Source organism: Stenella coeruleoalba (genome assembly GCF_951394435.1).
Source record: "Stenella coeruleoalba genome assembly, chromosome: 18".
Classification (NCBI taxonomy): Eukaryota; Metazoa; Chordata; class Mammalia; order Artiodactyla; family Delphinidae; genus Stenella; species Stenella coeruleoalba.
In genome coordinates, this window is record NC_137164.1 from 63744061 (window position 1) to 63761036 (window position 16976).

General features: G+C 43.1%; 1 protein-coding gene across 1 annotated transcript in view; it reads left to right on the forward strand.

Moving 5' to 3' along the window:
- The window catches only part of LOC307176614 (ATP-binding cassette sub-family C member 4-like), a gene marked incomplete at its 5' end in the record, with an annotated part of 194488 nt that overhangs the window by 108612 nt on the left and 68900 nt on the right, over positions 1 to 16976 (forward strand). The window contains 6 exon segments of the mRNA XM_079902944.1: positions 3271 to 3294; positions 3296 to 3579; positions 4737 to 4965; positions 5768 to 5805; positions 6100 to 6194; positions 8453 to 8599. Coding sequence (XP_079759070.1) covers positions 3271 to 3294; positions 3296 to 3579; positions 4737 to 4965; positions 5768 to 5805; positions 6100 to 6194; positions 8453 to 8599 — 817 coding nt within the window.

Here is a 16976-nt window from a genome sequence, read left to right on the forward strand (position 1 = left end):
AAAGTGCTCCTGCAGAGTTACTGAATTATCACTGTTCTAGTGAAATTTATTAAGGATAACGATGCTGTTTTATTTAGAACTGTTTGTGTCCCCTTTCCACAACTTAAGTCAAAGAGTATTAGTATTTGGAAATTAGAGACACTAAGACCTGTTTGTATCCACGTGATTGTCATGCTTGCTTTGCCTGAAGAGTACCTTCCATTAACACCCGAAGGGAGGTGAGCACCCCAGTCAGAGACGCCCACGCTGCTGCTGTAGCCAGTTGCTGGTCTCACTGCCCCACACCCGTGAGAGCCTGTGCGGCGGTAGGACAAGGCCCTGCCTTCGTGGGGCTTCTGTTCTTATGGGGACAGATGTGATGAAAGAGAGAGGGGGTGGGGCTGATATCCTGACTCTCTGGGGAGCTGGTGCCTCTCGGGCCTGAGGGACATGAAGGTGCGGGCCATCCAGGCACCTGGGGGAGGGGGGTCCTAAGGAAGGAGCTGAGCTGGCAGGTTGGAGGAATGGCAGGAAGGCCAGGGTGTCTGAGGAGAGGGTGCAGGGAGCCGTGGAGGGCGCTGGTCTCTGAGCAGTGGGCGGCGGGCCAGGAAGTGGGATGGAAGCCACTGGACGGTCCAGAGCAGGGGAGTGACGTGGTCTGACGTGAGATTTAAAAGATTCCTCTGGGGCTTCCCTGGTGGCGCAGTGGTGGAGAGTCCGCCTGCCGATGCAGGGGACACGGGTTCGTGCCCTAGTCCGGGAAGATCCCACATGCCGTGGAGCGGCTGGGCCCGTGAGCCATGGCCGCTGAGCCTGCGCGTCCGGAGCCTGTGCTCCGCAACGGGAGAGGCCACAGCAGTGAGAGCCCCGCGTACCACCAAAAAAAAAAAAAAAAAAAAAGATTCCTCTGATGTTCACTGGAGGGGCGACAGCAAAACGGTTAGAAGTCTCAGTACAGTTGAGAAGACAGAGGTGTGGGCTCAGGCGAGTGTGTCAGTTTCAGGAGCTGCCATAACAAAGTACTGCAGACTGGGCGGCTTAAAGCAACAGACATGTATCGTCTCACTGCTGTGGAGGCTCCAGGTCCCAAGTCAAGGTGCTGGCAGGGCCGTGCGCTCCCTGGAGGCTCTAGGGGAGAATGCTCCCTTCCAGCTTCTGGGCTTCACCGGCCTTCCTTGGGGTTCCTTGGCTTACAGCTGCAGGACTCTAGTCTCTGCCTCTGATGTCACGTGGCCATTGTCCCCGTGTCTGTCTGAGTCTCTGCTCTTCTCATAAGGACATCAGTCGTATTGGATTTAGGGCCACCCTACTCAATATGACCTCATCTTAACTTGATTACATCTGCAAAGACCCTGTTTCCAAATAAGGTCCTTTACAGGTGTCGTGTTTATAGCTTGAACGTATCTTTATTTTGGAGGGGGGGCGCCATTCAGCCCGCAGCTCCTAGCATGGTTAGGGGTGGACTGGAGATTAGTGAGAATTTTTCAGACTTGGTGGTGGTTTGATGCTTCACTCCTCGGCTTGTTTGCCTCTGTGCCTGAGCACCTCCATCCTTAACCACCGTCTGTTCCAGCAGGCCCTTGGTAAACTTCCTGACTCATCAAATGAATTTCTGCTCCAAGTAAGATATTAAATTAAAATGCAGAACCTCTACCTCTGTAGTAGCAGTTCCATGGTCAGCTCTCCTCTACTCCTCCAGGAATGGGGGGCTCATCTCTCAAACTTGAGAGCAGTGGATTTCACGCACAGAGGGGGTGATACTAGTGTATAAAACCCCAGCATTGGCACTATTATGAGCACGAATCAGTGGGCAGAATAACCTATTCAGCCAGTCCCTGGATGTTTTAGGGACCCCTTATTGCTTCTTTTGAGGACACTACCCTCAATTTTACTACTATCAGAACAACCATTTGTCCACTGGTGAGCACCCCTGGGTGAGTTGGGGTCCATCCTTACTGTTTGTCTGGTCCCTCTCTCGCAGCAGAGAGGGGATGACTGCCCTCTCGTCCCCTCAGAACTATCAGTGATTGGCTGCCCAGTAAAATTGCTGTCTTTGTACCATTAGTTGTTTCCTTGTGCATCTTACAGATACTAAGTGGAAAGTGATCATTTCATCAAATAAGGTGTATGAATTTTGCCTCCCAAGTGGAACAAGAAACAGTGTATCGTGAATAATTTTCTGATTCTGCAGTGTCAGGTGGTACCCAAAGGCTTCACTGGGCTTCTCCTAGTGGACCACCTCAGGGGATAGAACAAGAGGGGTACCAGCTGGGGTCGTGGGCCACCTTCTTTACCTGACCTGTCTTAACCAGACATACCCTGCTTTAATTAGTTTTTCATCCTGGGGTTTTGCCCAATATTTTGTTTGCTACTGAGTGAATCAGCTGAGTCTTGTTTCATGGGGTCAGAAAATAGTGAAAACATCTGCACGTTATTTTATATAATTTCGTAAGGGAGGGAAACTGCAATGATGTGTCACACGTGTTCAAAGAAAACGATTAGATCGGCTGTAGCTTAAGCAGCTGCCTGATGTGGGGAGCCTGGTTGGCTGCTTGTGATGGGGTGTGATCGATTCTGGCTTAGGTTTTGGTTTGCTGGTACGGGCTGCCAAGGCATTAGAGCCACCCCGGTCTCATGGCCTCCTTGTTTATTAGCTGTTTCATCAGCTGGAATATTGAATTTTCAGTTGGGAACTTCCTGTGTTTGTGGGGCAGTTGTGAAGACCATGTAGACGCAGCTCGTGGGTTCTCCGTCCAGGGCTGGTTCCCACATCGCTCGTCTCAGCAGGGCACATGATACTATGACAATGGTCAGCGAAGATCTGATGAGTGACCCTTACCTAGGCAGATGCGCTCGTGCCCACCTCTGGGTCAGTCTTAAGTTTCTTTCCTGGAATATCCTTCCCAGTTGACTGTTTTTTAAAATCCTGCTTGTCACGTGAGGCTTCTTTCAATTTCGATGTTGTCTAAACAGACTGTGTTGATAATATCACCAGCCTCTGTGCTTTTTGATTCCGAAGTGCCCGCGGTAGTTATGTCAATGGCTTCCGTTTTTAACACATGAGCACACATTTCTTTCACATCCCCCAGTACCTAACACAGGGTTTGGCGGAGATCAAAATGCTCAGTTCTGCTTCGAGTTGGAGTAGATTCGTCAACCAGAATTCCAAACCTAAGGATCATTTTCTTTGGAAAATCATAATTTAAGACCAGTTAACTTTTCTTGATTAGTATTTAGAATAGATTAGTATTATCGAATGCAAATGCATTCCTCTCAAATTCTTTATTTTAGGGCAAAATCGTGCAAAAGGGGACTTTATGCTACATTTCCGAAATCTGGGGTAGATTTTGAAGATATCCTTTTAAAGAAGGTGAATGAGCAGGCTGAACTGTCTCCAGTTCCAGGAACTCCCACTCTGAGGAATCAGACCTCTGAGTCCTCAGTTTGGTCTCAACAGTCTTCCAGGCCCTCGTTGCAAGATGCCGCTCCAGAGGACCAAGATGTGAGTTTCTCATCCTGCAAACGCCCTGGTCTGTCCACTCTTGGTGGACCTATGGACCTTCAGTCTGCTCTGCTCATGACATCTTTGTTTGTCCCAAAGTAGATCCTAAGTTTCCAAGGCCTTATTCCACGGAATTGGTAGAATTAAATTGCTCCCTGAATGGGGTTCTCCCTTGGGTGTAGGATGGAGAATCTTATGGAGATCAGTAGTGGGTGTACTGCTATGAATTTCTGGGTGTGTGTGGCTCACACTGATATGAGAACTCTTCAGTTTACCATAGTTACATCCTACTTGCTCTGCTGGCTCCTGGCTTCCTTTATGCATCTAGAGACGTAATGTTAAGACCTCCTTACATGGAGTCCTGCTGTGGCCCAGATTAAATCAGCTGCTGTCCTGTGTGTCAGCTGGCACTGTAGGTGACTCATGGTATTATTTTGCCCCCTTGTCAGATGGTCTGTGATGGGCCAGAGGCAGCCTGTGCAAAGGACCTGACACACAACAGACAGTTTGGAATTAGTTCCCATCTTCCTTTCTTACCATTCAAGACCAAACCGCATCTTATCCACCTTCAATCCCAGTGGCCAGCATAGAGCCCAGGACATCCTTGGCTCCTGTGACTCTATAATGCATTCTAAGTCCTCCAGACAGAAAGGCACTAGATCTCCCTTAAAAACATACACAGGTGTTCCTCGATATCCAAACCCTCACTATTCAAACCCAGGATCCTGGATGATTCTGATAAGTATTTAGATGAGTCCCGCACATTCCAAACTCAGGAATCCCTCTCTGAAATTCAGGAACCTGGTGGATTCTGATCATATGCTGCTCCCCTGCTATCCAAACTCACATGCCTCCAGCTCACCGTGTGAACTCAGTTTACTGTATTTGGCTAGTATCTTGAGCTCCAAGTATGTTTTATGTTTCCATCTTTGAGTGACACAAATAATCTAGAGGGATACACTAGCGCCATGTCATTTAGTGTGTTGTTTTGGAACAAGCTTCTGCATTTATACTTGAATCAGGTATGTTGTGTGTGTGCTGAGGGCCGTGATCGGTTTAAAGCAAAGCCACCCAACAGTGAATAACTTTGTGCAAATGATGTTTCCTTGTTTCTAATAGATTCCTAGGAATAGGATGGCTGGGTCCAAGGGTGAATGCATGCATGGTTTTGCTAGATAGTTCCGCATCCTTCTCTGTAGGAGATGGACCATCTTGCACTCCTACCAGCGTATGAGATGTGTCTGTTTTTCCACAGCTTTGCAATGGAGCGAATTGTTGAGCTTCTAGAATTCGGGGGTTCATTATTTAAAATTTTGTCTCTCACTGTCATTTTTGCCTCGCAGACTGAGCATATACAGGTTACACTACCACTGGAGAGCTATTCGGAGGGAAGAGTTCACTTTAAGACCTACATGAATTACTTCACAGCCGGTGCTCACTGGCTTACCATCATTTTCGTTCTTCTGGTAAACATCGCAGCTCAGGTAAGTAAGGACATTTATTGTGGTTTGTGCCCTCAACTTGATATATATGTACTGTTTATACTGTATTTATTTTATTATTATTTTTAATATGTGTATTAAGAGATTTATTTCAAAGAATTGGCTCATGAGACTGTGGGATCTAGCTGGGTGAATATGAAATCCGTAAGGCAGGCCTGTGGGCTGATTCAGGCCGCTGACCCTGCAGTCTTGAGGCAGAATTTCTTCCTTTTCCAAGAATCCTCAGGTTTTCCTGTTAAGGCCTTTGACTGACTGGATGAGGCCTACCACGTTGTTGAGGGTGATCTCCTTTACTTAAGTTGACTGACTGTAGATGTGAACCACATCTACAAAATACCTTCACAGCAACATCTAGCCGAGTGTTTGGTTGAATCACTGGAGACTGGCCTGGCCAAGCTGACACAGAAAACTGACCGTCACAGTACCTGTCAAGCGTTTTTCCTTCAAAAAAGCCTGACATTTACACTATTACGACTGCATTTTGCAGTCCACTTGGATTTGCATTGAAATGCGTTATCTGTGGGGAGCAAAGTAAGTGAGGCTTTCTGGTATTACATAAGCATGATAGAGAGCTTTTAGGAAAGAAAGGATGTCTTTTAGAGATTTTAAAATGTCACATACCCTTCCCTGACCTGTGGTTCTCTGGGATGTGGGGCTTGCCCCTGACCTGAGCTGGAAGGACCGTGTCCGTTCTCTGGAGCCTTTCCGTCACCCATTCTAGTGAGTGGGGTTTTGAGGGGGTCAGTCATGTCAGTGTTTGAGTGATTGTTGTTTCCTGCTCCAGGTTGCCTACGTCCTTCAGGATTGGTGGCTTTCATACTGGTGAGTGATTCCTGGTCTGACCCAAAGTGCTGTAAAATCAAGAGGAAGCCGCAGTTTCCCACAGAGTCGGGGGGAGAGGTGGGGCTTGTTCAGCCCCCTCTTCTGATCCTCACGTAGTTTCCCTGCTGTCATGATTCAAACTCAGTCTTTATAAGGTAGATGGACACGGGGCCTTGTGAGCTGGGAACCATTTTCCAGCATAAAACGCATCTTCCAAATTGAGGGGTTTTTTTGGTTGTTATTTATCTAAATTCTATCCATAGCACAATATTTTTTTTCTTCCCTGTTCCACAGGGCGAGTGGACAGAGTACACTGTATGCCGTGGTGTATGGAAAAGGAAACCTGATTGAGGTGCCTGATCCTAACTGGTACTTTACAGTTTGTTCAGGTGAAATCGAGTAATCTGGTCTATTATACAAGAGTCTGAGGTGCTTACAATGAGCCTGTGTGAGCAACTAGGGCTTCCAGGAGTAATTTAGTAATGTCTTAGCGGGTTAAGAGTCTGAGTTGCATTTACTCTGTGAATTAGTTAGAATGATTATTTTAAAAATCTACTAGAACAAAGAGGTTAAGTGAAGACTCTTAATTTGCTCTGTACTGGATTTTGGAAGTTAAACCAGGATTGCACATTCAGAAAATCAGCCACTATAGAAGTGTGTGGCTATTGTCTATTCTAGTAAGTTGCTTTAGCTAAATCTTATTTCATTAGATGGATGGGCAAGAGGATTAGAAACAGATCCCCACTGTGTGGTTCAGATTGTTCCAATTCTCTCTGAATAAAACCTGGCTTTTATTGAACTTGGATGAATCCTTTGGCAGCAAGGGCCCCCAAACAAAAGCATTATTTCCTCACAGGTAGGCAAAGCCCCTTTTCACCATACCGCTCATCTCTTGGGCTTCACTAATTACTTAAGAGGGAAGCTAAGCAGGGCGAAATCCAGTGTCTGGGAACTAGGATTGCTTCTCTTTTCTTACCTTGAAATTACAATGTTATTGTGTCCGCAACTGTGTGATTAATTTACCATCTGGCTTGCTAGACTAATATTAACACAGCTCTCTGCTTTCAAAAGAGTGCTTAGAATATATGTAGTGTTACATACTTTTTAGAGGAAATACTCATCTAAAATATTAAATATTCCCATGGGAAACCCTCATACAAGCTTTCTGCAGAGATAGAGTGTGATATCGTTGTAAGAACCCACTCATTGAAATTTGGTGTTTATTGTGTTGATCTCTTGCTAAGAAACCTAAATCCATTAGTTGTTTACCTTCTGAATTGGTGGACTATGGGAACTTGAAGAAGAAAGGGAATCTGTTATACATTCACATAGTATGGGCTAAGGGAAATGCATGTTGATGGAATTCAGGAATTTGAGCAGCTTTCAGAGTTGAAATAAGCGATGTGTCAGCTGGAGGGGAGAAAAAAAGTACTTGATGGAATATTTATTATAGAAGTTATGTCCACTCTCTTTAGCATTGTCAGTTCAAGAGATGTTAGGGCTATTTTAATTTTTATATGCATAGCAGGTACTGATTTATGTTGTTAATAAAATATAAGTTTAAGTGATTATGTTCATTTCCAAATGCTTCACATTTCTATAAAACACTTAGAGATTAGTTGCTCATTTAATTATGTCATGTTAAAATATAATTTGTATTTTCTTGCAATTCAGTTATTTAAGAGATTTTCTGCTTGCAACTTAATGTGATGTTTTCATACTCTTTAAAGCTACTTGGGCATGGAATTAACTACTTTATGTGGAATTAAATTTCGATGTAAATTTACCATTTACAAGGAAACGGTAAATCATTTCTCCTGTTCCCTGTTAATTCATGATGGTACCAAAGCATTCCTCAATTTTAGATTATGGGACATGTTTTAATTAGTAAGATTTGAAATACGGAAAAAGGAAGATCAACTACTTTTTATGTGAATTTTTGCTCCGGACGCGCAGGCCCAGTGGCCATGGCTCACGGGCCTAGCCTCTCCCGGGGCACAAACCCGTGTCCCCTGCATCGGCAGGCGGACTCTCAACCACTGCGCCACCAGGGAAGCCCATCAACTACTTTTTATAATTTTCTTTCTTCTGAGTTTTTTTTTTCTTTTTTTTTTTTTTTTTGCGGTACCGGGCTTCTCACCGTTGTGGCCTCTCCCGTTGTGGAGCACAGGCTCCGGGCGCGCAGGCCCAGCGGCCACGGCTCACGGGCCCAGCCTCTCCAAGTCATGCGGGATCTTCCCGGACCGGGGCAGGAACCCTTGTCCCTTGCATCGGCAGGCGGACTCTCAACCACTGTGCCACCAGGGAAGCCCCTCTTCTGAGATTTTATTAGAACTTGTAATTGAATTAGGAAAGCATGGAATGAAATTGTGGTTTATACATGATGTTTTTTCCCATGTGGTTTCTGTTTAATGAGAGGAACATAGTGATTTTTATATTCTTCCTTAAATGTATCTTGTGAATGTATTAAACTGTTAAAAATAATCCATTATATATATAAATTTATTCTATATTCTATTTATGAATTTATATATAAATTATATTTATAGAATAAAATACATAATATCTTTATAAACTGCCTGCCATGCTTTAGCATCATGGAAGGAAAGGCAGAGATCTTGTGCTGAATGATGTTTCTTTATTTCAGTTCTAACTGTAGGTACTGTCCTTTTCGGCATCACAAGATCTCTGTTGATATTCTGCGTTCTTGTTAATTCTTCACAAATTTGGCACAACAAAATGTTGGAGTCCATTTTGAGAGCTCCGGTATTGTTCTTTGATAGAAATCCAATAGGTAAGTCGGACGCCAAGTTTCTCAGCATATGTCTTGTTAATGCATTTAGTGCCTGATTACATTTGATATTTGAAATTGGAGGAGATTCTTGGGAGAAAATCACTGTGCACGTTGATCCATCTTGTACAAAAAGCTTTACTGATATTTTTTTCCTACCAGAGAAAATCTGAATTTAAGATCATATAAGCTTTTATTCCAATTTATGTGTATGTGGAAAGATAAATGAACGTTCACTTTGCAGAATGATTTAGGAATCTATTTTTTGTGTGGTGTATGAAACACCCTACACTCGATACAGATGTGTTTCAAAGTTGTTGAAGAGTTGCTAAAACGTTGGCTGTGTCACATAGTGTTAAGCTAGGTTGTCCCCTCGGAAGGAACTTCTTACAAAGAATCTCTACACGAGACAGGCTGTGTGTTTCTTTCTTTCATTTCCCATCCATTTCTGGGGTCACAGTGCTCTGACATGTGCCTATACTTTGAGGTTTACCTAAAATGGTAATGAGAGTGGTTCAAGATGGCAGAGTAGAAGGTCGTGTGCTTACTACCTCTTGTGAGAGCACCGTAATCACAACTAACTGCTGAACAGTCATTGACAGGAAGACACTGGAACTCACCAGAAAAGATACCCCACATCCAAAGACAAAACAGAAGCCACAGTGAGATGATAGGAGGGGCGCAATCACAGTAAAATCAAATCCCATTACCGCTGGGTGAGCAACTCACAAACTGGAGAACAGCTATAACACAGAAGTCCACCCACTGGAGTGAAGGTTCTAAGCCCTACGTCAGGCTTCCCAACCTGGGGGTCCAGCAATGGGAGCAGGAATCCCCAGAGAATCAGACTTTGAAAGCTAGCGGGATTTGACTGCAGGACTTCGATGGGACGGGGGAAACAGATACTCCACACTTGGAGGGCACACACAAAGTAGTGTGCACAACAGGACCCAGGGGAAGGAGCAGTGACCCCATAGGAGACTGAGCCAGACCTACCTGCTAGTGTTGGAGGGTCTCCTGCAGAGGCAGGGGGTGGCTATGGCTCACCGTGGGGACAAGGGCACTGGCAGCAGAAGTTCTGGGAAGTACTCATTGGTGAGAGCCCTCCTGGAGTCCACCATTAGCCCCACCAAAGAGCCTGTAGTCTTCAGTGCTGGGTTGTCTCAGGCCAAACAACCAGCAGGGAGGGAACTCAGCCCCGCCAATCAGCAGACAAGCAGATTAAAGTTTTACTGAGCTCTGCCCACCCGAGCAACAGCCAGCTCTACCCACCACCAGTCCCTCCCATCAGGAAGCTTGCACAAGACTCTTAGATAGCCTCATCCACCAGGGCAGACAGCAGAAGCAAGAGCTACAGTCCTGCAGCCTGTGGAACGAAAACCATAATCATAGAAATGTAGACAAAATGAAAAGGCAGAGGACTATATCCCAGTTGAAGGAACAAGATAAAACCCCAGAGAAACAGCTAAATGAAGTGGAGATAGGCAACCTTTCAGAAAAAGAATTCAGAATAATGGTAGTGAAGATGATCCAGGACCTTGGAAAAAGAATAGAGGCAACGATTGAGAAGATGCAAGAAATATTTAACAAAGACCTAGAAGAATTAAAGAACAAACAAACAGAGATAAACAACACAATAACAGATGAAAAACACACTAGAAGGAATCAATAGTAGAATAACTGACGCAGAAGAACGGATAAGTGACCTGGAAGACAGAATGGTGGGAATCACTGCTGCGGAACAGAATAAAGAAAAGAGAAATGAAGACAGCCTAAGAGACCTCAGGGACAACATTAAACACACCAACATTCGCGTTATAGGGGACCCAGAAGGAGAAGAGAGGGGGAAAGGACCTGAGAAAATATTCAAAGAGATTATAGTCAAAAACTTCCCTAGCATGGGAAAGGAAATAGCCACCCAAGTCCAGGAAGTGCAGAGAGTCCCAAGCAGGATAAACCCAAGCAGAAACATGCTGAGACACATAGTAATCAAATGGACAAAAATTAAAGACAAAGAAAAATTATTAAAAGCAACATGGGAAAAACGACAAATAATATACAAGGGAACTCCCGTAAGGTTAACAGCTGATTTCTCAGCAGAAACTTTGCAAGCCAAGAGGGAGTGGCGTGATATATTTAAAGTGATGAAAGGGAAGAACTTCAACCAAGAATACTCTGCCCAGCAAGGATCTCATTCAGATTCTATGGAGAAATCAAAAGTGTTACAAACAAGCAAAAGCTAAGAGAATTCAGCACCACCAAACCAGCTCTACAACAAATGCTAAGTGGGAAACACAAGAGAAGAAAAAGACCTAAAAAAACAAACCACCCAAAATTAAGAAAATGGTAATAGAAACGTACATATTGGCAATTACCTTAAATGTGAATGGATTAAATGCTCCAACCAGAAGACACAGGCTCACTGAATGGATACAAAAACAAGACTGTAGACAGTATATATTCTGTCTACAAGAGACCCACTTCAGACCTAGGGACACATACAGACTGAAAGTGAGGGGATGGAAAAAGATATTCCATGCAAGTGGAAATCACAAGAAAGCTGGAGTAGCAATACTCCTATCAGATAGAATAGACTTTAAAATAAAAAATGTTACAAGAGACAAGGAAGGACCCTATATAATGATCAAGGGACCAATCCAAGAAGATATAACAATTATAAATATATATGCACCCAACATAGGAGCACCTCAATACATAAGGCAAATGCTAACAGCTATAAAAGAGGAAATCGACAGTAACAGAATAATAGTGGGGACTTTAACACCTCACTTACACCAATGGACAGATCATCAAACAGAAAATTAATAAGGAAACACAGGCTTTAAATGACACAATAGACCAGATAGATTTAATTGATATTTATGGGATATTCCATCTGAAAACAGCAGATTACACTTTCTCAAGTGCACACGGAACATTCTCCAGGATAGATCACATCTTGGGTCACAAATCAAGCCTCAGTAAATTTAAGAAAATCGAAATCGTATCGAGCATCTTTTCTGACCACAGTGCTATGACATTAGAAATAAATTACAGGAAGAAGACCATAATGAATGTGGACAAATGGAGGCTAAACAATATACTACTAAATAACCAAGAGATCTCTAAAGAAATTCAAGAGGAATTCAAAAAATACCTAGAGACAAATTACAATGAAAACATGATGATCCAAAACCTATGGGATGCAGCAAAAGCAGTTCGAAGAGGAAGTTTATAGCAATACAGTTCTACTGCAAGAAACATGAAAAATCTCAAATAAACAATCTAACCTTACACCTAAAGGAACTAGAGAAAGAAGAACAAACAAAACCCAAAGTTAATAGAAGGAAAGAAATCATAAAGATCAGAGTAGAAGTAAATGAAATAGAAACAAAGAAAACAGTAACAAAGATCAATGAAGCTAAAAGCTGGTTCTTTGAGAAGATAAACAAAATTGATAAACCTTTAGCCAGACTCATCAAGAAAAAGAGGGAGAGGACTCAAATCAATAAAATTAGAAATGAAAAAGTTACAATGGACACCACAGAAATACAAAGCATCATAAGAGACTACTACAGGCAACTCTGTGCCAATAAAATGGGCAACCTGGATGAAATGGACAAATTCTTAGAAAGGTATAACCTTCCAAGACTGAACCAGGAAGAAATAGAAAATATGAACAGACCAATCACAAGTAATGAAATTGAAACTATGATTAAAAATCTTCCAACAAACAGAAGTCCAGGACCAGATGGCTTCCCAGGTGAATTCTATCAAACATTTAGAGAAGAGCTAACACCCATCCTCCTCAAACTCTTCCAAAAAAGTTGCAGAGGAAGGAACACTCCCAAACTCATTCTACAAGGCCACCATCACCCTGATACCAAAACCAAAGATACTATAAAAAAAGAAAATTACAGACCAATATCACTGATGAATATAGATGCAAAAATCCTCAACCAAATACTAGCAAACAGAATCCAACAACACATTAAAAGGATCATACACTGTGTCAAGTGGGATTTATCCCAGGGATGCAAAGATTCTTCAATATATGCAAATCAATCAATGTGATACACCATATTAACAAATTGAAGTATAAAAACCATATGATCATCTCAATAGATGCAGAAAAAGCTCTTGACAAAATCCAACACCCATTTATGATAAAAACTCTCCAGAAAGTGGGCATAGAGGGAACCTACCTCAACATAATAAAGGCCATATATGACAAACCTACAGCCAACAATCATACTCAATGGGGAAAAGCTGAAAGCATTTTCTCTAAGATCAGGAACAAGACAAGGATGTCCACTCTCGCCACTATTATTCAACATAGTTTTGGAAATCCTAGCCACGGCAATCAGAGAAGAAAAAGAAATAAAAGGAATACAAATTGGAAAGAAGAAGTAAAACTGTCACTGTTTGCAGATGTTATGATACTATACATAGAAAGTCCTAAAGATGCCACCAGAAAACTACTAGAGCTAAGCAATGAATTTGGTAAAGTTGCAGGATACAAAATTAATGCATAGAGATTTCTTGCATTCCTATACACTAACAACAAAAGATCAGAAAGAGAAATTAAAGAAACAATCCGATTCACCATTGCAACGAAAAGAATAAAATACCTAGGAATAAACCTACCTAAGGAGGTAGAAGACCTGTACTCAGAAAACTATGAGACACTGATGAAAGAAATCAAAGATGACACAAACAGATGGAGAGATATACCATGTTCTTGGATTGGAAGAATCAATATTGTGAAAATGACTGTACTACCCAAAGCAATCTACAGATTCAGTGCAATCCCTATCAAACTACCAATGGCATTTTTTTAAAAAATAAATTTATTTTATTTATTTATTTATTTCGCTGCATTGGGTCTTCGTTTCTATGCGAGGGCTTTCTCTAGTTGCGGCGAGCGGGGGCCACTCTTCATCGCGCTGCATGGGCCTCTCACTGTCGCGGCCTCTCCTGTTGCGGAGCACAGGCTCCAGATGCACAGGCTCAGTAGTTGTGGCTCACGGGCGCAGTTGCTCTGTGGCATGTGGGATCTTCCCAGACCAGGGCTCGAACCCGTGTCCCCTGCATTGGCAGGTGGATTCTCAACCACTGCGCAACCAGGGAAGCCCACCAAGGGCATTTTTTACAGAACTAGAACAAAACATCTTAAAGTTTATATGGAGACAAAAAAGACCCCACATAGCCAAAGCAATCTTGAGGGGAAAAAACGGAGCTGGATGAATCAGACTCCCTGACTTCAGACTGTACTACCAAGATACAGTAATCAAGACAAAATGGTACTGGCACAAAAACAGAAATATAGATCAATGGAACAGGATAAAAAGCCCAGAGATAAACCCATGCACCTATGGTCAACTAATCTATGACAAAGGAGTCAAGGATGGACAATGGAGAAAATACAGTCTCTTCAGTAAGTGGTGCTGGGAAATTTGGACAGCTACATGTTAAAGAATGAAATTAGAACACGCCCTAACACCATACACAAAAATATACTCAGAATGGATTAGAGACCTAAATGTGAGACGAGACACTATAAAACTCTTAGAGGAAAACATAGGAAGAACACTCTTTGACATAAATCACAGCAAGATTTTTTTGACCCACCTCCTAGAATAATGGAAATAAAAGAAAAATAAACAAATGGAAGCTAATGAAACTGAAAAGCTTTTGCACAGCAAAGAAAGCTATAAACAAGACGAAAAAACAACCCTCAGAATGGGAGAAAATATTTGCAAACGAACCAACAGACAAAGGATTAATCTCCAAAATATGTAAATGGCTCATGCAGCTCAATATCAGAACAACAAACAACCCAATCAAAAAATGGGATGAAGACCTAAGTAGACATTTCTGCAAAGAAGACGTACAGATGGCCAAGAGGCACATGAAAAGCTGCTCAACATCACTAATTATTAGAGAAATGCAAATCAAAAGTACAATGAGGTATCACCTCACACTAGTTAGAATGGGCATCATCAGAAAATCTACAAACAACAAATGCTGCAGAGGGTGTGGTGAAAAGGGAACCCTCTTGCACTGTTGGTAAGAATGTAAATTGATACAGCCACTATGGAGAACAGTATTGAGGTTCCTTAAAAAACTAAAAATAGAATTACCATATGACCCAGCAATCCCACTACTGGGTATATACCCAGAGAAAACCGTAATTCACAAAGACACATGCACCCCAATGTTCATTGCAGCACTCTTTACAATATCCAGGTCATGGAAGCAACCTACGTGTCCATCGACAGACGAATGGATAAAGAAGATGCGGTACATATATACAATGGAATATTACTCAGTCATAAAAAGGAATGAGATTGGGTCATTTGTGTGGATGGACCTAGAGACTGTTATACAGTGTGAAGCAAATCAGAAAGAGAAACAAATATCATATATTACAGCATATATGAGGAATCTAGAAAAATGATACGGATGAACTGGTTTGCAAGGCAGAAATAGAGACACAGATGTAGAGAACAAACGTATGGACACCAAGGGGGTAAAGCGGGGGGAGGGGGGAGGGTGGGATGAATTGGGAGGTTGGGATTGACACTAATATGTATAAAGTAGATAACTAATAAGAACCTGTTGTATAGCACAGGGAACTCTACTTCTCTGTATGGTAGAAACTAATACAACATTGTAAAACAACTATACCCCAATTAAAAATAAAACCTTCAGTGACTGTGTACCATACGCCAAGCACTGTGCAGAGAGCGGCCTGAGAACTGATTGAGCAGCATCTTGGTCTGGGAGAAGCTCTGCATCCACAGAAGGAGGGAAGCCATGGTGTGACGTGCCTGCCATCCTAGGAGAAAAGGGTAAAGAGAACGTCTTCGGGAAGTTCACGGAATGACGCTAGATTTGGAAGCTGCCTGGAGATGATGGGGTTTGGACTCCACTTTCAGAGAAGAACAAGATACCGTTGTGGAGGAAGCTGCCAACCGGAGCTTAGAATCAGGGCCTTTAAGTACGGGGTATCCTAAGGAATCGTATGGTGTTAAATTCATTAAATTCGTACGTTCTGACGTTAAAAAAATAAATAAAATGGTAATAAAAAATGAATTAAGATATAAGATTGGTAAAATGTAAACATCCTCTTCAATAAAATTAGCTCTATAGTTTGACCGTGGACTGTTGGTGACACGTAAGAGGCTTTGTGGCATGTAGCAGGGGGATCTTCGGTAGTAAGTTTCTTGATCTGAGTGTCCCTCTAGGTTTCCCACTGGTTGCTTCCTCCACCCTGAGGCCTTCCACCTGTCTTGCTTCGGAAGGTAGCCTCCTGACCTGGGTTCCTGTGAAGAGTTCGTTCAGCAGCATACATGCCCACTCTGTTCAGTTGTTTAGACTCGTGATGAGACCCAGAGTGGCTTTGTTTTTGCAGGTGATGATTGATAGCAACTGTCAAGGCAGGGATGTGGGCTGGAAGGAAGATGGGAGTGGCCTTGGCCTGGCCATCAACTAGCTGCGTGACCGAGGCCAAAGCAGATAGATACTCTTGGACACGCACATCTCAAGGCAGGATGTTGTCTGCCTTGGTTTAAAAGTATGGACTCTGGGGCTTCCCTGGTGGCGCAGTGGTTGAGAGTCCGCCTGCCGATGCAGGGGACACGGGTTCATGCCCTGGTCCGGGAGGATCCCACATGCCGCGGAGCGGCTGGGCCCGTGAGCCATGGCCGCTGAGCCTGTGCGTCCGGACCCTGTGCTCTGCAACGGGAGAGGCCACAACAGTGAGAGGCCCATGTACCGTAAAACTATGGACTCTGGAGCCAACTGCCTGAGTTCAATCCTTGTTCTGGTTACTAATAGTGATAGCTGGTTATAGTTATGTTAATACTTACGTGCTAGTTACTTAAATTCTCTGTTTCTTGGTTTTCTTATCTGTAAAACGGGGATACTACTCACACCTACCTTATCTATATCTTAATATTGTAGACATTAAGCAGGTTCATATAGTCACAGTGCTGAGAACGTGGTCAGTGCCTAATGAATCTTCGTGACACTGACTACGTGGTGTCTGAGAACTTCCTCTCCTGTGAAATGGGAATAACTGCTGCCCCTCCTGTTTCACAAGACTGTCGTGAGGATTACATGAGACTGTCCAGGGCAGCATCTTGTGTGGATCTATTCAGCACATGTTGTTTAGTCCAGGCCCCGTGTGGAGCACAGGGTGGTGAACTGCAGAGGCCCACACAGATCTCGTCTTACGAAGCCGTGGAGAGAAAGCAGTTGGAGGAGTACATGCTATAACAGCTGTGAAGTCCCTCCACTTTGTCAGTTAATGTGAAAACTACAGCCATAAAGGTGGGAGCAGTAAGTGGGACTGGATGTCTGTTATCACAGCCTG